Here is a 24,698-nt window from a genome sequence, read left to right as displayed (position 1 = left end):
GGTGCTGAGATCAATTAGTTATGTCTGCCACTGGCCAAGGTTGGGGGAATAGTGGAGCATGAGCCATGTATGTGCCGTCGTGAGCCAGACACCACCTTAGCAAATGAAGCTAAGCAGCAATCTGCCTAATTTGCCCCCTTAGTCCATTTCACAGAAAAGGAAATTGAGACCCAGAAAAGTCAAGTGATTTGACATAGAGGAGCTCAAATTCCCTTTCTCCTCTGATGCTTGTCTCTTCCAGCCTGTTCTGTGGGCTTGGAGCATCTGCCCGGGACAAGATCATTGGCTTACCCACTGAGGTATCTGATAATCTTTAAAACAAAACAAAACGAAAAACAACTACTAATCTCCCAAAGGACTAGGCCTGGCATCAGCAACTGATTAAATCAGCTTGTTCCGTTTAATGAATCACTTTCAAATTTTTTTTAAAGCAGCAAGACTTTTTCTCTAAATACAAAATTTTCCCAAAGAACCCTGCTGTATGAAAGAGATCTAGGAGGAGCTGCTCCGTCTAAAGCAGAAGCAATGAGCTCCTACCCTGCCTGCCACATGCTCCCTCACAAATGGCCCCCAAGGCACCTGCAGAACATCCAAGTTGGACATTGCTTTGACATCACTCAAGAACACAAAGTTTAACGTAAAGCCCAGTTCAAATGTTTTCTAAGTTGGAAGGGAGTTTGGAGAGCGTCTTATCCCTCCCCTCCCCTCACAACTTCCCTCCTGGCTCCTCCTGCGCCCCTCTCCCCACCCCAACCCAAACAATTTTACAGATGAGGACAAGGAGAAGACAAGAGATTAGCTCAAGGGAGTTGGATGGGTTGTCAACCGACCAAAAAATGGATGATTGTCCCAGACCGCCTGTCTGCTCCACAGCCAGGTGTCTCACGGAGGCTCTGAAGGAGTGCCCACGGGTGGAAGCCGACCCCAGGACTGCTCGGGATCCAAGCTGATGGCACGTTCTGGACAAGTGCCAGTTTGAATTCTCCTAACGTTGGTGTATGTCAGCTGGGGAGTACGCTGGTGACTTCAACCCCTAAAATGAACGCTTATGCTTCTAGCCCATTGCAAATGCAGCTGAACTCACTCCTACCATTCCTCGAAACCTCGCCCCTTTAACCCCAGCTACTGCAGGAGCATGTGACCATGTGGGTTAGTGCTCTGCTCCTCATGGGCTGTGGGACCCTCGGGCAAGTCACATCACCCCTCAATACATTGCCTTCCTCACCTGTAATGAGGGAAGAAGGCAGCTCACCCTGCCTTCCTTACAAGGTGTGTGAGGATGGTAGCCTGATGGGCCAGAACACACTGTGTGAGCTGGGCACGAGATGGGCACTCTGATGACAATTTGATCCAAACTTGCTCAATAGAGACAGGGCAGGGCTTGGCATGGTTTGGTGGGAGAGGCCTAGAAACCTCTTTCCACCGCTCCTAACTGGCAACAGGCCACGTTTGCCCTACCGGTCCCCCCACACTTCTGGGGCAACCTGGCAAGGGGAGCAGAGCAGCTGAGTGGCAAACACCTCATGACAGTGCATAGTTAAAAAAAAACAAGGAAGCGATACAATAATCCCAGGCACAGTACATCTGAGCCATAAATACATTATTTTAAGGATATACTTTTTTTTCTTCAATTAAAAATGAGTTTACAATCCTGATTCTATTCACAAGTAACAATTTCATCATCACACACTACAGACAAAATGTTATGGTGAACACGGCTGCAAGTCTACGAGGGGCAGTCAGTTGGGGAGGAAGGAGAAATGGGTGACGGACCCAGCACGTAGAGGGGCACCCAGGACAACCCATCAGAAGCGAGGACACTAACGTGGCAGTGGAACGTCAACATCATGGAAACTCACAGACAGAAGCAGCTTTGTTCAATGTAAACATTGATTTTTTTTTTAAAGGGACAGCAGTTTCAAGTCTCTCTCTCACGTGTGTTCTCTCTCGCGCTTGCTCTCTCTCCTCATACACTTAATTTCTTTGAAAACGTAAACATATTGGGAGGGCCTTGTCTGAGGTATTGAGGTATTCCTCGGAGGTTAAGGCTGTTTTCAGTGTAGGCTCTGCTGGGCCTCCTTCAGTAAGCTGTCAAAATCCATGGCTTCGTACTTGTTTTTCACTGACGTGGGAAGGGCCTCTTCTGAATTGGAATCTGGGGAGGGGGTGGAGGAGTCAGAAAGAGGGGGAGGCTGTGACTGAGCAACTGGGAAGGATCAGCCCCGTGGAGTGGACATGGCTTCGGAGGTTAGGGATGAGCACTGGACTGTGAACATCAGCTCTGCCACCCCGTGGCGTGACCTCCGGTGTAATTATCAACATCTCAGGGCTCTGTTTGCACAATGAGGGGGGCCCATACAAGAGCCCCCCAAAACTCCTTCCAAGCTCTAACATCTGATATTATACTTCTCCAAACAGCTTTTTACTCATTAATGACCTGTTGGGGAAGTCTCATAATGGGTACCAATAAAACTGAATGTGCTCACTGTACAGATGGGGAAACTGAGTCCCACTAAGGGATATGCAGCCGGTGGGACCCTGCCTGGCCTGGAACCCACCCAGGTCTCCTGACACCCATCCCTGAGCTACAGAAGCTGCAGTGGACTGTCTTCCCCACCCCCAACAATTTTTTCCTAGATTTTACCTTTTCGCCCTTCTTCGCCAGCTTGTCCCTAGAAGGCAAGGACCTGGTGATGGCATTGCTTCACTGTGGCCCATTAATGGACAGGGCTGGTGCCCCTGAGGGGTCACCATGGAAGGCCCCCATCAAGGGGGCAAGGTGGCAGCTGGCCTTGTGAGGTCAAAGAGACAGCAGCTGTGGTTCTGCCAAGTGGCTGATACAAGATTGGACTTGCTAAGAGGATGTGGGAGGCTTGAATCTCTCTCTTTGGCACCAATCCTGGGAATAGAGAAGGACTACAAACCAGGAGAAAAACAAGATGGCAGCCTCCAAGGCGAAGTGGCTGCCAAGTTATTACAGTCAGCACTTCAGGGCTGGGGGCCGGGCCCTATGCCCAGAACGGGCTACAGGTCTGTCTGTCTCTTGTTCAGGGAGACCACTGACTCTCACTAGAAGGCGGCCAGGCCTCGGGTGCTTACCATAGTCAGTGTATCTGGGCCAGCAGAAGGGCCGGAGCCCACCGAAGCTCAGCTGGAAGGACGGCTCGTCACGCTTCCGCAGGGCAGCGCCCTTCCTCAGCGAGAGGGCAGCATGCTCGGAACACCGGTAGGTGATAACGCCGTACTTCTCACCCCTGGGGGGACAGGCCAAGGGAGTCCATCACCGGCAAGGAGCAGAAAGCCACACTGACACAGCAACAGTTCTCACGCCCACCCCCACCCCCCCAAACAGAGATGACGGCAGTCGCCACCCTGACCCTGGCAACACAAGGCTCAAACAAGCAGCCCGTCTCGTGAAGGCTTGCCAGGCACTGGTCACTGTGCACATCGCCCCACACAACCCTCAGACAGCCCTGTGAGGTGGGCACTGTCCCTATGTCCACTCACAGTCAAGGAGACAGGCTCTGTAGGGTTCAGTAGTTTGCCCAAAGGCAAGTGATGGAGCAGGGATTCCAACCCAGGCCTCCCTGACATCAACGCTGATGCTCTTAACGCTCCCGTGTTTCCCTCATTATTCCTATTTTCTGGGACTGGCCATACTGACTCCCCCATCCTACCAGGCCCTGGTCAAAATCTAAGCTGGCCTCAGACACCACTTCCTTGGCTGCTAAGTTGGCTGTCACCTTCTCTAAGAGCACCAGTATTTTGTACACATCCTCCCTTCATGATAAACGCCTGCTCAGCAGCCACTCTCCTGTCCCTGACAATGGCTCGGTGTGGTCAGCCCGGCTCCGGGAGCCAGGGCAAGTCGCACGACTGTAGCCCTCCCTGGCCACAGTGATACGTTCAAGGAAGAGCCCATCACCCAAGCCAAACTCCCCCAAATCCACTCTGGGTCTCTGCTGGCACTGTGAGGGAAGCTCATGCTTCCCTGGGGGTCTCTAAGCCGGTGGCGGGTAAGTAAGCTTAGAGCTAGAGGCAGCCACTTTGCCAAGGTAGAGGGGGAACTGGTGAGCACACTGGCTCCAAAGTCATTTCCACTCCGAACTGTTCGGTTCCATGATGAAGAGAAGAAATCCTGACTGGTTTACGTCGGTAAATTCTTTCAAGGAAGAGACAACGTGGTATTCTCCTGCTCTTCAGGACACACAGTAGGGGCCTAATGTTCCACTGAATCACACTTCCTGACACCTCTCTGAACCATGGCAAAGGCTGAACCCTGCTGCCCCTCTAAATATCTGACACTAGTAGTGAACCCGAGACTTTTTTGGGGGGGAAGGAGGGGGTTATGTGCTTTTAAAATCTTAATATATTACCCCTCTCTTTAGAGTTTAATTTACTTGCTTTGTTTTTGCACGTTATCATCATTTGATATCTTGAACACTACAGAACTCCAAACAGTTCTAGTTGGGTCAGGACTCTTACGTAAGAAACTCTCTGCTGGCTGAAGCTTTTTTTTAAACAAATTTTAAATCAAAATGGAAAAACCTTAACTTAGACTGTAAGTATAATGGGAAATGATTTAGAAATACTTCAAAACTGATGAAGTTTTGACATCTAAGTTGTGCATTTATATGCAACCTTCTCTTCTTGCAGTCCTTACAGATGAAACACTGTTTCCCCAGGTGAATGAGAAAAATACCAGGGCTGCCTAACAGAACAGAAGCCGCGGGACTCGCAGCTGCAAAGTAAGGGCTGGCGGCTCTGTGCAGTCCCGACACCCGTGTAGCCTCACACCCGCCAGAGGCTCGTGCTGTCGTGGCACCATCTCCAGAGCACAGAACCCTAAGCACGTGGGCTCCAGCTCTGACTCTGCCACTAAGCCACTGCTCAATTACCTTTTCTGAGATTCCCCCAAAAAGGAAACAACGGAAAGAATAAGAGTCCATATGTCGCAGGTATGTCGGAAAGTTTAAATAAGAGGAGACTAGACCTGCCTGGCCTGAGAAAACCATTGGTGCATATTAGCTGCTCTTACTGGTGCCTCTCCTGGGGCTGACTCCAGCTCTAGGCTGTGGCTTCAGTGAAATCTGTTTCCAGACGTCCTCAGGCACCTCCTGTGTGTGCAGCCCTGGACCCGACCCGAGCTCCTCACCAGCGTCCACCCCCGGGGTGGTGGAACTGGACCCACCTCTTGCTTCTCGTCAGCACCTGGCACTCTACAATCTCGCCAAACACTTCAAAGCGCCTTTTCAGCTCACGGGAGCTCATGTTGCTGGAGAGATTTCGAATGTACACCATGCGGCCTTCGCCCTGCTCGAGAAGGGGGGGCACAGAGGGACTCAGTCACTGCTGGTCTTCTGGGGCCCCCTTGGTGGCCAGCTCCCACGGCCTCCTCGTCCCCTGTCCATGACACCTGGCTGGGCGGGCGGCACCATTGGGGGCTGGAGTCAAGAGAAAGGATGATGACAACTGCAGGAACAGAGGGCCGTGGAGGAGGGGGCCTGCTGAGTGTCAGGAGGGAGACGGACCCCCAAAGGAAGACAACTGCTTATCTGAAGGATTTGGAGGAAGATGAATGGCGACTGGGCTGAAAAACAAGGACTTATCACCATTATTATAACCGCATGTCCAGTAGCTTCTGCATTTGTGTTAAATCTGAGACAATTTTTTTTTTGGTAGTTGGGGAGGCTTGGGGGTGGAACCATGAGGAACTAAGAGGCAATGGGGCAACAATTGGAAATCAGCTTGTCTGCAGGACTCAGAGTGGGTGGAAAGGCAAAGCAAGGGGCATTAGGGCTCCTGGAGCCACCCATCCTGCAGTATCTTTGGTTTGCAGTGCAAGGTGGCTGAGGCCACAGAGTAGACACCGGGAACCCAAAAGGTCACCTCAGGGGAGCTCAGTGCTATGCCGGTGGCCCCTAGAAGAGCCCAGCCGAGGAAGCGAGTGGGGGAAGCCCAGGCTGAATCTCTGCTCCTCTCCTCTAGTTAAATCCACTGCTGTTGCAAGAGTCACCTTAACCTGCTGGAGAAATTCCAGCCTTGTTTGTAGAAAACTGTGCCCCTGGGGGCACCACCACGGCTTCTGGTTTGGACAGACTTTTGATGGGAACAGGGTTCACTCAGTGACTCTCTGGCCGTCCCACCCACATCCCACAGATGGCAAGAGGAAAGCGCTCTGCTGTCAGCAGTCCTGGGACCCGTGCACCTACATCACACCATGTCTAGGTCTGGCTTAATACAAAAATCTGTACCTCACCCACCCCCACCCCCAACCGGCCTCCCTCCTTACAGTTCCTTAAATTCATAAAGCTCATGCCTGCCTCTAGCCCAAACGCTCTTCCCCCGGAATCTGTGCTCGGTTGGCTCCTTTCCCGCCCTTGGGGTGCAGCTCCTTGAAGCTGCCCTCCCCGACAGTCATTACAGGACTGTTTTTTCCCTCATTTTAGTCATGCCATTATTAATTCCAGAGCACTTATCCACATCTGTAATTACACTGCTAGCCCCTTTGTTTATGGCTCTGTGCCTTTCTCCCCCTTTAGCCCCCACAAGGGAGGGGACACCTCGTCTGTCCTGCTCCCTGGTGTTGCCCAAGGCCTAGAACAGTGCGGGGCATGACACTGCCGCTAAAGGTTGAGACGCAGGTTCCAAGAAGACGATTTCTAATACCTGCCTGCACACAGCTGTGCACCTCTGGCAGTATGCACACCTCACGGCTGCCCCCAGAGGCACCACATGGACGGGGGGATTAAGTGGGCGTGTTCTTTTTGTGTGTCTGTCCTACTTTCCCTTCCTTCCTCTCTAGTGACACGAAGGGCTGCTCCAGCTCCCGGCTCAGGGTCCTCCCGTCTTTTCTCTGTGGGGTACTCAGCAGTGGGTTCACCAGGCCAGCCCACAAGGCCAGGGTCTGCAGGCTGGTTCTGGGAAAGGACTGGGGAAGAAGAAGGTGCAGGCTCTCTTGGTCCCTTAGCCCTTAGGAAGGGTTCCCTTATGTACAGATGAGTAAACTGAGGCTCAGGGAAGGTGGGGGACCTGCTCCAGGTCACCGAGAAGTTGGAGGCAGGGCTGGTTGGTGGCCCGGTTGGGCTGGCTCTGCTCCCCTACACAGCCTGCCCTCTCGGACCTGTCAAGCCCCTCATGCTGAGCCCTAATCACCAGCAGCCTCGGAGCTGGATTTTGCATGGTGCCACCCTTTGCTGTCCTCTGGAGACTCCTGTGCTTTTTCAAATGAAAGAAATATATGTGTGCTCTGCAGGCTGCACCCCTTCTTCCCCAGGCAGGGGCTGAAGGCCAAGGGGCTCGCCAGCCAGCCTCAAACGGCTTTGGGTCTATGAAGCCCCGTGCTTCTTGATGCCACTGCTCGCTGCTTGTCCCCACTCACTCTGGGCTCCGGGGCCCCAGTCACTTACAATGGCCTTTTCCCGCCGCTTCCTGGCGTGCCGGATGCTTGGTGTTCCCTCTGAACACGACCCTCTGTTCTCACATCTGTTAGTGAACAAGCAAAGCAGAGGCACTCACTCTCAGGAGGAGACCACGGCAGGGCAGGGAGGAGAGGCGCCTCAGGAGGCAAGGGGTGCTTCTTTGGGACTCGCTCGGGAAGGCAGAAATGGTAAAACTCCCTCCTGCAGAAACCCAGCCTCCCCTCCAGCAACGACAGCCAGGGCTCTGTGTCCGAACATTTTGACAGATGCCTCTCTGGCTTCCTTCTGCCAGCTTCCAGGACTAGATGACTGAGACCGACTGTGAACCTTGCCTTTCTAAGCCTTTAGGGGTAAAAAAAGCCCCTTCACATTCATTATCGCATCTGATCTACTGGAAAAAACCCTATGAGGACTTATGTTTCCCCATTTTCCACTGAGAAACCTGAGGTTCAGGTTCAATATGGGATTTGCCTAGAGCTAGAAGTTGGGGAAGCCAGGGCTAGAAGCAGGTCTTCTGATTCTAGACCACTGCTCTCTACTGGCTTGCTCTTGGCCATGGAACAACTCCCTCCCTGCCCACCACAGCTCTGCGTGTCCATCCGGCCATCAGGCTAAGTGACCCGGTCTGCTGGAGTGGAGGGGGTATGAGGTGGAAAGCTTGGACCGAGTCCTGGCTCGGCCACACAGTCTGCTTCCTCTGGGGAAATACAGCACAGAGGGTAAGGACACAGGCTCCCATGCCAGACAGCCTGTTGGAATCCTGGCTCTCCCAACTCCCTGCTGCGCGACCTTGGGCCAGTTACTTAAACCCTCTCAGCCTCAGTCCTTCATCTAGAAAAGAGGGATAATCAACTATACCTGCCTCCCGGGCCACTTGGGAGGATCAAAACAGAAAATGCATGTAAATGCTTAACTCAGAAACTGCTGGATAAATGCCTGCTATATTTTCCTATTTAGTCTCTGAGCCTCAGTTTCCTCATCTATGAAATGAGTACAAAAAGCACATGAGCCCTCCAAGGGCATCTGCGAAGCTCAAATGGGGTAACAAAAGGGAACTTGACCTGCAGACTTTAAAGTGCTCTACAATAATAGAACTGTCACCCATTTACAGCAGAATTGGGAGACACTGATGGCTGAAGGATGTACAGTAACTGGCAGGCATTGTTCAAAAGGCTTCCTGTTGACCAATGTCTGGCAGCTGACGCACAAATAAAGAAATGTGTGTTTGGAAAAGGCTGATTCCTAGGCTAATGCATCTACCAGAAACTGGCTGCTGAGTAGGAACTGAATTGACCCCAGGGAGCAGAATATCCAAAAGTAAAAAGAAAAAGAGGAGAATTGATAGGGAGTTCTAGAAAGGTTCCCCTCTTTTCAGGAAAGTCCGTGCCTGCAGGCTCTGCCCAGCACTCCTGTGCACCCCAGGAAAGGAAAGTAGCCAGTGGTGCCCCAGCCTTGAAGAATTCATGCCAACACGAGTGAGCACCCACCGCGGAGCACAGTGCCTCAGGTGGAGACCAAGTGATTCTGCTCACAGCAAAGCAGGGCTGAAGCTGAGCCCTGGCCAGCGAGGGCCACAGGCAGGCACCTGGGAAAGGAGAGCAGCCAGCAAGGGAGGCCGGGAGGGGGCTGGCAGAAGACGCTGGCCCCTAGTTCCTGGCTATGTAGACGGGCTTGCTAGAGACATGCAAGGGAAACTCATTTTAACAACAGATTGTTCAGGGCTTCTTAACACAAGTTTCTGGGGAGTCCACGAACCCCCTGAAATTGTATGCTCAATTAGATGTATACGTACATTTTAAGGGAAAGAAAAGCCATTGGTGTAGATACATAAATATAAAGCTGCATTTTTCTAAGGGTATCTTTACAGTACCCAAAATCTGGTTCTCGGAGTATGGTCCTCTGGCCATCTACCACTATCACTTGGGAGCTTGTTAGAAATGCAAGTTCTTGCGCCCACCCCAGACCTACAGAATCAGGAACTCTGGGGGTGGAGCCCAGCAAGCTGTTTTTAACCGTTCCTCTGAGGGATTGTGCCGGGCTGCTCTAGGCCCGAGAACATCATCTAGGGGTCACCCAGGCCAACCTCAGGCACAGGGTTCTGGGAAAGCACGGTCCCCCCTCAAGCCTCCTGCTGTGGTCAGAGAGGGAAGCCACCAGCCCCCACCAAACCTGCCCAAGCTCCACTCTTCCTGCCCAGCTCCCCAGCTGACTTTTGGCCCAGCTCCCTGTGCAGTGTGGTTCAGCGAGCAGGGCAAGTGTGAGCAGGCAAGCTCATGACACATGGTTTCTACACCAAAGTTGAGGAACACCCAGGGGGACGGCTGAATGCTGGACATTCCAGCACAATCAGCAGGACAGAGCAACGAGAATCAATATTATCGCTGCTTTAAATCTGGAAATCTGGTATTTTTTAGAATCTGGATGAGAATTATACTAACCTTTTACATGTAAATGTGACATAGGTTTTAAACTGCATGGGTATGTATATGTTCACATAAAAACCTACCCATTTTACAAATATAAAAGCAGATGGACCATGGGTAAGCTCATTTAGACATGAGGCCAGGCATGGCCTGAAGTGGGTTTGATTTCTCTCCTGAGGCCAGGATTTCGGGACACTCCTTGGCTGCCACGCACCAGGCCTCCTTTGTCTCCAGGAGTTGCCCACAATTGCCCTAAGGAGGCCTCGGACCCTCGGCCAAGGACACGGGCCACCCAAGGAGGTGCGGCCCCAGTTTGAGAATGACTTTCCCAGGGCTTCTCCCTCCACTAGCTGCCCACCGTCCCTCCTGAGGCTGCCCCAGCCGTACCTGAAGGTCCTTCGGGCGGCCGGCGACTGGGAGTGGCAGGACGAGGAGCCAGAGCTGGAGCGGCTGCGGGAACAGAACTGCCGATTGGCCTTGCTTGGGGGGCTCTGGTAGGGGCAGTGGTCAGAGCGAGGGGGGCTGACCCCTGAGTCCTCTTCTTCATCATCCTCTCCCTCCTCCTCCTCCTCCTCCTCCAGGAGGAAGCTGCTCTCACCGCTGCTGCTGCTGCCATCCTCAAAGACGGTGTCATACTCAGGGCTCTTGCAGGAGGCCAGGTCTTCGTCCTCCAGGGCGCTCTCCAGGAGCCCAAAGTGCTTGGTGAGGCTGGCGCGGATCTCATGGTCTCTCAGCAGCACACTGCCTTTGGTGGGGGCGCTGCCACTGCAGCTTCTGTCTTCCTCTCTGCCTGAGGCCTGCAGCTCAGCCTGTGGGGCTCCTGGCTGGGGCCAGTCCTCCACATTGACCCCAGACGGCTCCCAGGACCTCAGCACCTTCCTCTGCAGGGCGCCCTCGGGCTTGAACACCTGGCAGTAGTCGTGGTCTCCAAAGGAACAGGAGAAGGGGCGCTTCTGGCCAGCCTGGGAGGCCGGCTGGGCTGTGGCATGCCGCAGGTGGGACAGGAGCTCGCTACGCTCTGGCTGCTTCTTCGGCAGCCTATGGGCAGCCCCTGTGGCCGCCCCAAGCTGGAGGCCCTCAGGGGAGCGGAGGCCAGGAGCTATGTCCTTGCCGAGGCCGTGCTTGGTGTCTGGCTTGAAGGGGTCCTCCTCGGTGGGCTTGTATGGAGGCGTGGTTGGCGGGGTGAGTCCTGCCCAGGCAAGAGGAGAAAAGTAAGGTGGAGAAAGAGCACATCTCCAAGGGACACAAAGACCCTTGCTTGGGATGACAAAGAAGTGCATGTGTGTGACTGCTCCCCCAACCAATGTGATGGCAGGCAAGGCTAACTGATCTCTGCACTGCTGCTGAGCCTGGGCTCGGCCCGGGACTCCTTGACACAGTGCTATGGGCAGCCATCCTCAATTCTTTGGAGTTGGCATGAGAGATGAAATCTACTTGCCATCCCTTCTGTAGGCTGATAATGGTACCAGAAGCTTCTCAGTCATCCAAGATATCTCCTCTTGCTCCACATGCAATTCAAGAAGCCCTCCAAACCGTACCTCCTAACTGCCTCTGGCGTCTCGCGGAGTGGCGCAGAGCTGGCACCACAGATGCTCGTCATCTCCTACCTGGGCTCTACCACCACAGTGTCCTTAGTCTCCTGCATCTGATCTTGGCCTCCATACCCCAGTGTACCACAGGGGACTTTCTAAAATGTCCAGTTTTTGCTCTCTGGGGCCTCTTATGCTGATAGGATAAAGATCAAATATTTTGGCCTGGCATTCCTCAGCTCTGCCCAGCCTTCTGGCCCTTCTGTGACTGCTCTTTCCAGACCCCCAATCGTACCACCCAGCGACCCCAGCACTGCACCCTCCACTTTCACTCCTTCATGCCTTTGCTCGTGATGATTCTCCTTCCAGCCCAGCCCCAATGTCCCCTGCTCTGGGCAGCCCGCAGTCTCCCCCCAGCCCCACAACTGCCCACCTCGCCCTCCTTTGTGCCCCCAGAACTCGTGCACAGACTTCCGAACTAGCAGAGAGTGAGCGGAACTGGTCATGGCTGTGTGCCTCTGCTCCCCCACAAGGCCACAGGCACCTCTGGGGCAGGAGCTGCATCTCTGCCTTTTCTTATCCTGACATCCCCTTATGTGCCCGCTGCTGGCAGCTGAACGGCTGACCGCCGGCCCAGGCCCTCCTCCGTACGCCCTCACCGTGTCTCCAACACCAGTGTACCCTGAGGAGCGGTGGCAGGGAAGGCTCAACTGGGCACCTCTTCACCCCCTCGTGGCCTGAAGGGCTGCTCGGTGTGGGGCATTCACTGCCAGGGGTCTCACCAGCTCCCTGGGTCCTCCCCACTAGCTGAATCCCCTGGCTCACCTGCCGTGCCACAGAGCTCCACCGTCAAGTTCTGCTCAAAGCTCTTCTTGCCAAAAGGAGGGTCACTGGCAGGGGCGGGGAGGACAGAAAGGAAAGGTTGGTCAGCAGCAGGCTCCACCTCACCGAGCACTCAAGGGGGGCAGGGGAGACTGCAATGGACCCTGGTTCTGCTGCCCATGGATGTGGGTGGGGTCTGGGCATAATTTGCTGGGGGGACCCTCCCCTCCTGGCTGTTGGAAGAATTCCAAGCTGCACAGCACTGCAGCACAAACAGGAGACGACTGCTGGAAGGTGGAGAGGGGAGAGGCACTGTCAGCCTCCTTATTTTACAGATGTTGCAACTGAGGCCCAGATGGAGGAACGACTTGCCCAAGGTCATGCAGCACTGTCGGCTTTTCCCTACCGGGAGACTCAGCTCCCACGGGCTCCATGTGGCAATCAGGACAGGGGTTTGGGGACAGAGCCAGGCTCGGGAGCTGGCGAACCACCCCCTCCTCCACATACCCAATGAGACAAAGTTTCATGGAATAATCTATCAATAATTAATTCCTGAAACTGTACCTCTGTGAAAAGGCCAGCATGAGGCATCTGGGAGAATCTGAGAAGAAGACAAAAAAAGAAAAAAACCAGATTCACCAACACGACATTGCTAGCAGATGTTTCCTAGCCAGAGGCAATCCCGAACTTCCCTTGGTTCAAAGCACATCTGCCCTTTGGGTACTTGACCCAAATGCCCCTCTCATTGTTAGGCAAGGGCAGAAACAACTCAATCCACCTTCTACCCCAGGTCTCTGCAATGCTGACGGCTGGTGGAGTCTACGTGAGTTCACAGAGAGCAGGTGGGTGCAAGGGCGACCCCTTCTGGCCAAACAGGGTAGCACAGTGGCGAAGCGCTCCAGTTCCCAAGTCCAGCAGCCATGGGTTTGAATCCCAGGACCGCCACTAACTAGACAGGTGCAGAATTAACTAGTTGGGATGATCGCTGACCACTTCTGTTCCTCTTAAAATGTAGATAATCTGTGTTAAATCTTAGACCAGTGCCTGGCAGTTAAGTGTACAATAAATATTATTATTACTACTGCCACTATTATAGTTGATAAGAACAACTTTGTTGTGGGGCTGAATTTATAGACTCACCCCTTCTGTCACATCACCCGGTAAGTATTCTTTATGGCACTTACAATTTGTAATTGCTTTCCATTTTTGCTTACTTTATTGCCTGTCTCCCCCAGTAAAATTTAAGCCCCACAAAGGCAGGGAGCTTGGGTCCTTGTTCATTAAATGGCACCTTCCTGTGCATGAGGAAAAGCTTGGAGCCAGATGGGTATTTTTGTGATGATCCACTGCACTGTCCCACTGTACAGAAAGGGAATTTGGGGGCAGAGAGGGAAGGGACTTGCCTGACACAATACAACCCACGATGGGCCTTGAGCACAGGGCTCCCAGCTCCCAGCCCGGTGGGGTGTGCAGTGCCCCAGCCCTGCCCCTCTCTTGCAGGCCGCCACCTCTGACTACCTTGAGAAGGGAGCCGCGGGCAGCTGGGGTCCTCGTCTGTGTCCCCACACCCACTCTCACAGGGACTCTCCAGAGCTGGGATCTGGGGTCCCCGGAAGAGCTGCTGGTCTCGGCCACGGTCCTCCCCCGTGGGGGTGCTTGGCTGCCCCTCTGTGTCGTAGGCCTTGGGAGCCAGGCACAGTGAGGGCAGAGCCCCCCGCGGCTGCCTGGGGACCAGCGACTCGTCGGTGAACGTCAGCCAGGGGCCCAGCTCGGGGTTGAGCCTCCTGGAGCGCCGCACGGGGCACACGGAGCTCTCCAGTTGCCTCCCCAGCTTGGTCCATGGCAGGCCTCGGGCCGGCCTTTTCCGGCCCCACTCCTCCTCCTCCTTTTCTTCCTCCTCCTCCTCTTCTTCCTCATCTTCCTCTTCCTCCTCACCGTCTTCTTCCTCCTCGTCTTCCTCCTCCTCCTGCTGCAGCCTGGCAGGCTGGTTCACTTCCCCTCTCACTTCCAGCCGCAGTGGACGCAGGCTCGGTCTGGGATCGGTGCTTTTGGGTGAAGCTGCGATCCTCACCTCCTCCACCGGGGATGGGTGAGCAGGTGAGGCCTGGCTGTCCTTGGGGGGCCTGGGCCTCGGCCGGGGCGTGAGGGAGGCATAGACAGGCGTGGCCAGGCGGTAGGGTTTGCTGACATCGCAGACGACGTCTTGAGCCAAAAGTTCCCTCAGGATGGAGAACTCAGCCCAGGAAGCTTTGGAGGAGTGCCGGGTGTGGGGCAGGGGTCTGGTCTGCTTGGAGGGGCTGCTGCTGGGCTGGGGAGCTGGCTCTGGGGGCAGCTTCCTCTGGGGAAGGCAGTAGGTGTGCATGTAGCGGATGAGCTGCACCACTGCCTGCATGTCCTCCTGGGAAACTGGGGCATCGGGGCCTGCCCTGCCTGGCACTGGAGAGGTCCGGGAAGAGGTCGGAGCTGGCCGGGGGCTTGGGCAGTCCTCCCCCAGCTCCTCCTCCTCGGCAGAAAGCCGGGAACTCAAGGGGGGTGGTGGCTGCAGGCCCCGAACAGGGGAGTGGGCTTTAGCCTGGGGGCAGGATGGCACCGAGACGAGGTGCTTATGCAGTTCTGTACAGCTCCGGCTCTGGAACTGCATCGTGGGCGCCTTCTTGTCCTGGGTGCTGTCCACCTAGAGAGCGGAAGAGGCCAGAGTCAGGAGAGAGGACCGCACTGTTCCTCTCCTCTGCCCCACCTTGGCAGCCACTGGCCAGACCCCTGGATCACCAGAATAGCCAGATTTCATTCCTTTCATCCCCAGCCTCCAGCATGGAGTCTGGTATCTCGCTGCTGCCGGGTCAAAGAGGAGCAAAGGATTGACCAGCCTCTCGACAAGTCTACTTGCCCCGGCCCTGGCGCCTACAGTCCCTGCCAGGCCCACTACCCATGCCCCAGCTCCTCATCTTTCAGGAGCAGAGCCCAAAAATAGATTTGTGGTTGCCTGGGGCTGGGCGTGGGAACAGGGTTCACTGTTAATGGGAGCACTGGGGATCTTTTGGGGATAATGGAAATGTTCTAAAACTGGATTGTGGTCATGGTTGAGCTGCTCTGTCAATTTACTAAAAATCATCAAACAACACTTCCAAAACAGATGACTTTTATGATATGTAACTGGCACCCTAAAAAGCTGTTTTAAAAAACAAAACAAAAGCATTCAGTGGCTTCCCAGTGCCCACTGGCCTAGAAGATGGGGCTCTGCCACCTGGCACCAGCTTTGTTCTTTCTTCTTCCTCACTTGTCCACAGAGGGGATTTCCTCCTGGTGCACTGTGTCTCTCTGCTGGGGCTGGTGTGGCTGCTAGGTGTGTGTCACCTTTCTGGGGAGCTACCACCCTCCCAGAGAGCAAAGAGCTGCCCTTGCCAGAGTGCTGCCCACTCTCCACGATGCAACACAAGAACATGCCTGTGTTTCAGGAGGTCAGCCAGGGTGGGTGGGGACAGGAGCACAGGAAGAGGGGTCGTTCCCGAGGAAGCCAGGCCAAGGGAGAGGCTCCTGCACCCAGCCCCTGTCTGATGGGGACTGGGGCTGCTGCAATTGTCCCCGCATCCTAATTTTGCCCAAGGGTGTGGAATCCTGTGCAACACTCCCCAGAGGAAAAAGTTGCAGTGTAGGACTGAGTAACAGGAGCCCATATTACATCTCTCATTAGAAGGCTTGGCAGACCCAGGCCCAGGCCAGAGGAGGGCCTTGCTTCCACTCTAGGTGCTCCCCACAGAACTTTAAACCTTCCAATGGCCTCCCAGAAACAAAAAACAAAACCAAAAACAAACTCCTTCCCATGGCCTCCACAGCCCACCACGATCCAGGCTACCTGCACTCTGTACTGGTCCCCCGCCCCAGCCACCGGCCTCCTTTCTGTTCCTCCAACAACCAGGAGCCAGCTGTGCTCCCCTCCCCCACACTCCGGAACATGGCTGCCCCCATCCTCCAGTCTCAGCTCTCAGCTCCCCATCACCTCCGGGGGGGCCTCCACCTCATCTCCCCACCTCCTAGACGCCCCACTTGCTTTCCAGCCCCTTGCCCTAATCTGTTGATCTTCTTTCAAAATTCACTTTTAAATTTCAGTCTCCCCAGTAGACTACAAGCCCCGTGAGAGCAGGCTGCATCTTCCTTGCCCCTGCTCTATCCCAGCATCTCACACAGGGTATGAGAAAGTCCAGGGCTCTTTCCAGAACCCCACATGGGACTGGGTCTGGAGAAGGAGCATCTAGTACACCAGCAGCAAGGGCTGTGTGGGGAGCAAGGGTGCTGGAAGGCGACTGAAGAACCCGATATCCCTGACAAGCGCTGAAGCCACCTGGGACCCCCAAAAGCCACCTGGGGGCCCGGGCAAGTCTTTGGACAGGTGCAAAATTACCTTGATACAAGTCTGCTGGCCTTTGGATCTGGGGCCTGCCTGGCGCCAGGCGGTCCCTTCCTTCTGGGTGTCAGAGCTTGGCGTCAGGGAGGATGTGGCAAGGAGCAGCTTCTGAAGCTGAAGGGGAAGCAGAGGAGAGACGCTAAGGCTGAATGGCGGCCAGAGGCCATGGTGAGCTGCATCGCGGGGAGGGGCCTGAGCAGCGAGCTAGCCCCTTGGGACGGCCACAGCCTGGTCCCGGGTCACCACTGGACCATGGGAAGAACACCGGGAGGGCATCTACTGATCTGGAACAATGTTCTCAATATTAAGTGCAGAAAGCAGATCGCCTAGCAATCCCAAATACAAGTATCCCAATAAAATGCAAATCCTTTTCAAAGTGAATAACCCAGGAGAGTATCGGTGACTTTGAGAAACAGATCTTGGGTGATGTCTGCCTATTCTACCTGTTAAAATATTATGTATATATTTTATTGGGATGCTCTGCGTATGCTTATAGTATACACAGATACATGCACACACATACAACCTGGAAATTTAGGTACCAAAATGATTCTGTGGTATGGGATTCTAGCTGATTTTCCTTTGGTTCCTTTTGCTTATTTGTATTACCTTTTTAAAAAAAAAAAATTCTTAAATTAGAAAAGTAATTCCTGCAAATGGTGAAAAAAGACAGCAAATACTAAAGGGCAGTCGATTAAAAGTAAGTCTCCCCTGGCCCCAGGCACCTTTTCTCCCTCTCAGAGGCAACTACTATTAACCACTTTCTTGTGAACCTATCACGAAATAGGCTTTGATTATACATACTCACCATTTATATTTATATTTGTGTTCATGTTTATATTTATATATATCACCTCTAACCCATCCAGTTATTTTTATACCAATGGAAGCTTTCTACACTTAGGCTTGTCTGACTTTTCTAGTTTTCCTATAAAAAATATTAAGACAATTATTACTGTTCAATCTCTAATAGAAAAAGAACAATACAGTGACCTTTTCTTTTTAAAAAAAGAAGTTATTATTCATCTAACTCAAAGTTTTATTCTAAGGGCAGGGAAACTGAGGCCCACCTGAAGGATCTGTCAAAAGCCATACACACACACACGGCACGTCAGCCCGAGAGCTGCTGCCATCTGTCCTGGGCTGGGTTGCCTCTGCACCCCGAGGGCAGGTGCACAGAGTATCCAAGCCAAGAGAGCTGGAAGTTGAGCACATCTGGAAGTTCCACAGGGATCCTACCCCAGCCAAGGTTGAGAACAAGTCGAGAAACATGGTGGGTATACTACAGCACCAAGTGCTTCCTTGTGGACCTACCACCTCGAATCACTCCAGCAAGGAGTGCCAAAAGCCCAGAAATAGAGAACAGGCTACTCCACATTCTCCCGAGGAGCCGAAGACCCCCACTTAGACCCCACACGGATACACACATGTGTGTGAGCCCCTGACTCTGGACAGGAAAAGAACCTCGGACTGGAGAAAGGGAACCAGGTTTTGGCCCCAGCTGCCAAGGCCCCACCTCACTGTGGGACCCTGGGCAAGTCCTTTCCCTCTCTGGGCCTTGGTTCTCTGCTAGTGTAACTGGGGGCGGGTAGACTCAATGGATGGAACTGAACTTTTCTGACTCAGGAGTCCCTCTTAAGAACATGAGAAAATGCCGAACTTCAAAGAATGCACAGATACATAGAGCTCCACGTGTCCCCAAAAGTCTGCCTGTGGACCCCCTGGGATCCGTGGCTCCGCTAAGAACCTGGGCACTGGATAACTTCTCAGGACCTTTTGAGAACTCTGCTGGCTAGCTGGGAGTCTAGAAGGCGAGTCTGTGACACTCTGGCTAGCATAGTGTGTTGAGACGGAGGCTCAGTGAGTGTGTGGAATGAATGAAGGCAGATCCCAACGCACGAGAGGAAACACCCTTTCACCAGCAGAGGCCGCTCTTTGCCAACCCAAGGTTTGGGTCTCTCCAGAGGTCCCATACAGAAAAAGCACTAAAAATTCTTGTTACTAATGGTCTGCCAGTTCCTTCACTTAGCTAAAAGTTATTGAGCAACTTCTATGTGCCAGGCACTGTTTTAAGTGCTTTACATGCATTATCTGCTGAAACCCTTCTAACAGCCTTTGAGATAGACACTATTATTAACCCCATCTTAAGGACCAGGGAATTGAGGCATAGAGAGGTTTAGTCACCTGCCTCAAGGATGCATAACTACTAATTGGGAGGGCTGGGATGATTCCAGTCTCAAAGAAAGCCAGACTCCAATCAGCAGGAGCCACAGTGTGGGGTGAAACATATTCTCATGTCCATCACTTGGTGGGTGCTTAGCAAATGTTTCACACTGCTTTGGGGAACTTGAGGGCAGCAGGAAACCAGGAAAAGGGCCCTGGACCAGGAGTCAGAATCCCTGGGTTCTAGGTGGCACACTGACATACTGTGTGGCCAGGGGAAAGTCCCTGCTCTGGGCTTCAATTTTCCCAGATTTGGACTCGATGGTCACCAAGGACCTTTCCAGCTCAAACTCTCCAGGACCTAAGAACTCTTCCAGCTCTAATAAGCTCTGATTGTCCTGCTGAGTGTCACCAGCCTCCAGGCACTACAGCACCAAGGTGACGAGGCTAAGACAGGTTGAGCTAAGCCTAGACTTCACATCCATCCCATGACATCTTGGTATGGGGGACCCTTAGCCTGCATCAAGGACAACTTCTCTCAACAACTTTGGAGTACAGGCTCCTTTGGGAATCTGATAAAAGTCCAGTTTTCTGGGGAGACTTCCTCCCTGGAAAACTGTAATTCTGTTATTCCATGTGCATGTTTCCATATTCCACATATGCTCACAGAGACTAACTCTTGCTGATGGGAGTGTAAACCAGTACACAACCACTTGGGAGGGCAGTCTGGAAGTATCTGTATAAACCGAAAAATCGTATATCCATAGACCCAGGGATTCGATTTCTAGGTATTGATCTGCTTACATGTGGCAAAATCCTGAAGCAGGACAGTGATTGCAGCACTGTTTGTAACAACAAATATATGTTGGAACAACATAAATATCTACCATGGTACCTTGAGGGTATTGCAGATGAGATTTATATCTATAATAGTTGATCACGCATGGTCAATTGGTTGCATCTACAATCAGTAATTGCATCTACAATCAACAGAGGAGACGGCTCTCAGCAATGTGGGTTATCACTTCCCCCCAACTGGTTGGAAGTCTTAAAAGCCAGAACTAAAAGTTTCAGGGGTCAGAAAAAGAACTTCTGCCTCAAATTCAACATTGGGCTCTTGCTGTAATTTCCAGCCAGCCAGCCAGCCAGCCAGTCAGCTTCCCCTGGGAATTCAGACTAAGGATTTCAAGATCATCTATATTGGAATTTCCAGTCTGCAGCTGGGATTTGCCAGCTGTTAATTCCATACGTGTGGCAATTATTTATAATAAATTTCATATACATACACATATACATAACCTGTTGGAGAACCCTAATACACATGGTTAACCGAGGAAAGCAAAGTGCTGAACAGTGTATAATGTGGGCTCCCATTTGTAGTAAGGGGAAAAAAAAAACAGGTGGAAGAGGAAAGTCACATTACAGATCAGTAACCATGGTTACCTCAGGAGAAAGAAAAAGCAATTGTAGGGGGGCAAAGAGATTTTGCTTTTAATTGTCCACATTTCCTGCTTGAATTTTTACCACATGCATGTATAATCTTTAGGAAAAATGCTTGCATTTGATTCAGGAGGTTAATACACAACTAAGGTCAATCCATGGAATCCCAAAGGGCTGGCAGCAACCAAGTGAAGTTCAGGTGGGGAAGCTAAGGTGCAGGGAGGCCTCCCACTCCTAGTCCAAGGCTCTCTGCCATGAGTCACATTGCTGGTGATGCACAGATACCCTGGCTGGAAATGGAGCTGATTTCTCTGTACCCACCATCCCTTCAACCAGGCCCAAAACCCCAGGCCCCCGCCGCCACCACTTCAGCAGCTGGAAATAGGTTCTTACCAGAGAAAGCTCATCCACCTTGGGGTCTGGAGCTGGTGAACTCTCCAGGGAAGGGCTGGGGGGTGCAGACAAGGGGGCAGGTGAGGCTGAGGTGCAGGAGGGTGCATCTCCACCATCCAGGGCCGGGAAGGTGGCCAGACCCATGTCATCTTCAGGGATGTCGTCCAGGGTCTTGGTGAGCGCTGCCAGGAGGGCCTCATTCTCACTGTCGATGATCTGAAGTGAGGACCGTGGGTGGGGCAGAGAGGGAGAGACGGCCAGTCAGCACCTTAGACTCCACCGTGTTCATGGTGGAAGCCTGGTTTGCACAAGCGGCTGCACCACCATCGCCGTCCTGCCAACACCCCTGCCAGCCAGGTCTGCTCAGGATTCCTGACATAGCAGATGCCCAATAAATGCCTTATTGCCTCCAAGAAGCATAGTATGTAATGAGCAGGCAGCTGGTGACAATGGGCTGTGCCCTGGGAGTCCCAGTCTGGGTCCTGCCGCCTATCGGTCTTGAGCCCAGGGCCATCCACCTGACTAAGGACAACAACTGCAACCACAGCCTTCTGTGGCCAACCCCCTGGGCCCCCTCCACCAGGAGCAGCATGCCCTTGCAGGTTGCAGGCCTTCCCCACTGGGGCCCAGGCAGGGTAGGGGCTGGAAGCTTCCACATTCAGCTGGGAAAGTGAGAAGCAAAGCAAACATCAAGCAGCTACCATTCCCTTTGGGGTACCAGGGCTCGCCCACCCCACTCACTCAGAGGGACATGGTGACTGCAGCGCTAAGGTGCTTGAGCTCTGGAGCAGGGGCTGGATCCCAGCTCCAACACTTACCAACTGTGGGTCTTTGGGCAAGTTACTTGGTTTCCCCATCTGTCAAATGGCATAATAACTGTGCCTACCTCATAAGGTTATCGTGAGGACTGAATAAGCTAATGCATTACTTATTACTCCTCCCGGACTACCACCACTGCTACTGTTACTACCACAACCTACTACGACTACAACAGTAATGATTTCTGCTACAATGATGACGGTGATGACGACGGCAACCATGATGATGGTGGCAGATGCTCCCTCTCTTCTTCCTTTCCTCCCTTCCTGTCCTTCTTGCTGGGGATACCGCATGACAAGACCGACACAGCCCCTGCCCCCAGGAAGCTTACACTCTGGTGCAGAAATTCAAGGTGCTTAGCGGGAATTTCCCAGCTCCTCCCGGGAAAGGATAGATTGGGGGGCTGGGACTGGTCTGAGCTGCTAGGGGAAGAGACACAGGTCACTCTTCCCCCCACTCATGGAAGTCTCAGGTTGTGGCCAGGACAACCTTCAGTTCCCCAGGGGGTGAAGGGGAGCTGCTGGGCGGGAGGAGACGGAACTGGTTGCAGGGGAAAGAGAAGTGAGCAGAATCACTAGAACCCAAGCAGCTGTCCCTTCATCCAGGCCATCCAGAGGGCGTGTGGGGGGCGTATCTGGGTAGGAGTGTCCTCCTCAAGGTGTCCCATGGGCTGTCAGAAGCACAGACCAATAGCTGTTTCCCAGTGAGCCAGAGCCCAGCTCTGCCCCCCACACCCCAGCCTGGCCCTGTCTGCTGCTCTGACTGAAGAGTCAGCTGATGCCAGGAGAAAAGCTGAAACACCACAAAAGGAGGCACCAACACTTCTGGCTCAAGCAAACAGCAAGCTGCTACTGCTGAAAGGTTTAGAAAGAAAATATGAAGATAATCAGAAATCTTTAGAAGATAAAGCTCAGGAATTAGTGAGATGGAAGGAGAAATCCGTCACCCCTAAAGGACATAAGCCAGAAAGTGGTTGTTTATAGCACCTGCTTGTAACGAAGGACAAAGAGCTCTAAGTATAAGCTGGCTGAGGTGACCAAAGCAATAAAAGCTACATTTTAAAACTGACAACGGTCTTCAAAATTATTAAAACGCTTATTACCTATTTAATGTTTTTAATTATTAAAACACTCGTTACCTATTTAACATTTTCAATTAACCAAATATTGTATGGTGTTAAACAGAGTATAGTGCTTTTGTATAAATAATAATAATAATAAAAACACAACAGATCGCTGTAGAGAGTGAGGAGGGCTGGGAAGAAGATAAAAGGAAGCAGTGTTTGAGAATAAGAAAGTGGGGAAGATTTACAGGCTATTTAGGGTGGTCAAGGAAGGCTTCTCTGAGCAGCTGAAACGTAAACTTAGGCCTGACACATGAGAGAGGACACCTGCCAGGCAAGGGGCTGAGGAAAGAGGATTCCAGGCCAAGGCAAACCCAGGACAGAGGGCTGGGGCTGAGAGGAGAGGAACGCATGCTCTGTGCCCCTGCCTAGGGGAACCCTCCCAGCAACCACTACCAGGGAGATACTATTCTAATCTCCATTTTTTGCAGTGAAGGAAACTGCGGCTCATGAAGGTCCAGCAACTTGTCCAGGGTCACACAGCAAACAAAAGGCACTGTGCACAGGTGAGCCGAGGCTCTTCCTTCTCTGATGGCCCAAGATCCATAACTGAGCATCACACCCCCAGCCCACCCCCAGACACCAACTCACAGCCCCCAACACCCAGAGGGTTCACGCCTCTAGGTGACACACTAGCCCCTCGTTTAGGGAGCGCTGCTCCCGGGGCCTGATGTGGCAGAAGGCACGTTCAGTCACATGACGCCTCCCCAGCGCTCTTTCCCATCCTAGGTCAGGCTGTTTATCCTTCCTTCAGGAAGTTCATCTGAAATATGCATCTCGTGATCGCTTTTTGGCTGCAGTAAATCTGTTCCAGGCCTTGCAGCCAGAGCAGCAGCTGAGTAACTCAGAGGGGAGATATGGGGAAGGGAGAACAAACACGTTTGTGATTTTTGGAACGGAGCTAAGAATAAAAGAAAGGTCAAAAGAAGCTTTTGCTGGGGCCTAGCTCAGGCCCCAGGGATGGAGGCCCTGGGACTCTGGATCTGGAATGCAATGGGGCTCGCTAGGCTGCTCCCAGCCATCAGCAAGCCTCCCAGAACCCTCAGACCAGACCCCCCAAGTCTGCATTCCCAGAACCATTTGTCCAGCCTGACGAAGTCAAGATCCTGGGATACAGAGCTCAATGACCACTCTTGGGGTTCCTGACAATGGATGACCTTGGGCAAGTCATTTCCTTCCAATGATCTCTGGCAGCACCCCCCCCCCCCCCACCTCCAGCTTATTACAAAAGCCATTTCTCAAATGGTGATGAAAGTGCTTTGCAAGGTGTGTCTGGGCCTAGCTCAGGGCATGGGATGTGGGAGGCACTAAAACAGACTTGTTGAAAGAACAAAACAATGAACTCTGATCAATGGTGAGAGATAGAGATAAGCTTCACAGAGAACAGATTCTAGAGGAAAATCATTCAGAAATGATGTCATTGGCAGTGGATGGAATGAGAATTCCTACTTTTTCAGAGAGAATAGCAAATGGTCCAGAGATAGCATAAATGATCACAAATGTCAGAGGTGGAAGGACCTTCAGGCATAATATAGTGATCAGAGATGTCACCCTGTGGCATGCTAGCTACCACTCCCGCTCCTTCACCCAGGCAGACATTACCAGTCAATTGTGGCACTCGCTCCTTCCCCTCTAGCACCTTTCTTGATCCACACTCCAGGCAACAACTATGCATCAATCACAGCAGCCACTCAGGATGAAACCTATGTATCATTCTTTTAGTTCAACCCTCCCATTTTACAGATTGAGGAAAATGAAGCCCCAGGGAGTGAAGAGAGCTGTCAGGGTCACAGAGAAAGTCAGTGGTGGGGTCAAAACCCAGGACTTATGGAACACTTACTGAGAGCTCAGTACCAGGCAGGGTGCCAAAATGAGTACTAAATGGCTAAGACCTCAAGAAGGACCCATCAGATTGGATAAAAACACAAACAACTAACAGAAGGCTTCTCCCCTCTCCCCACCCTTCCCTGGGCTGCTCCGGCTGTGGAGGGGCCTGGTGGAGTTTCCACCCCAGGCATGGCTTCCTCCAAGACATGCCGTCAGCACCCTCAGCTAATACGTCACAGGACACCATACCGCCCCTCCCCTCTTCCCTGGGCCCATTAGCTCCACCCTCCCTGCTCCACTAGGAAACCGAGTGCAAATTAATGGAGAGTTAATCAG

The 24,698-nt window shown here is 52.7% G+C and overlaps 1 protein-coding gene across 1 annotated transcript in view; it reads right to left on the bottom strand.

The window, feature by feature from the left end:
* Positions 1-778: 778 nt before the first annotated feature.
* PPARGC1B (PPARG coactivator 1 beta) overlaps positions 779-24,698 on the bottom strand; it is a 101,202-nt gene continuing 77,282 nt past the window's right edge. The window contains exons 3-12 of the mRNA XM_037801661.1: positions 20,594-20,809; positions 16,595-16,711; positions 13,714-14,869; positions 12,760-12,796; positions 12,199-12,263; positions 10,232-11,033; positions 7,410-7,485; positions 5,192-5,313; positions 3,100-3,254; positions 779-2,155 (exon numbers count right to left, since the gene is read on the bottom strand). Coding sequence (XP_037657589.1) covers positions 2,055-2,155; positions 3,100-3,254; positions 5,192-5,313; positions 7,410-7,485; positions 10,232-11,033; positions 12,199-12,263; positions 12,760-12,796; positions 13,714-14,869; positions 16,595-16,711; positions 20,594-20,809 — 2,847 coding nt within the window. The 3' untranslated portion in view covers positions 779-2,054. The remainder of the gene's footprint in view (positions 2,156-3,099; positions 3,255-5,191; positions 5,314-7,409; positions 7,486-10,231; positions 11,034-12,198; positions 12,264-12,759; positions 12,797-13,713; positions 14,870-16,594; positions 16,712-20,593; positions 20,810-24,698) is intronic.

The sequence above is a fragment of the Choloepus didactylus genome, chromosome 13, assembly GCF_015220235.1.
Source record: "Choloepus didactylus isolate mChoDid1 chromosome 13, mChoDid1.pri, whole genome shotgun sequence".
Taxonomy (NCBI): Eukaryota; Metazoa; Chordata; class Mammalia; order Pilosa; family Megalonychidae; genus Choloepus; species Choloepus didactylus.
The sequence above is the reverse complement of the archived record's forward strand: the minus strand, read 5'-3'. Positions and strand labels throughout refer to the sequence as shown.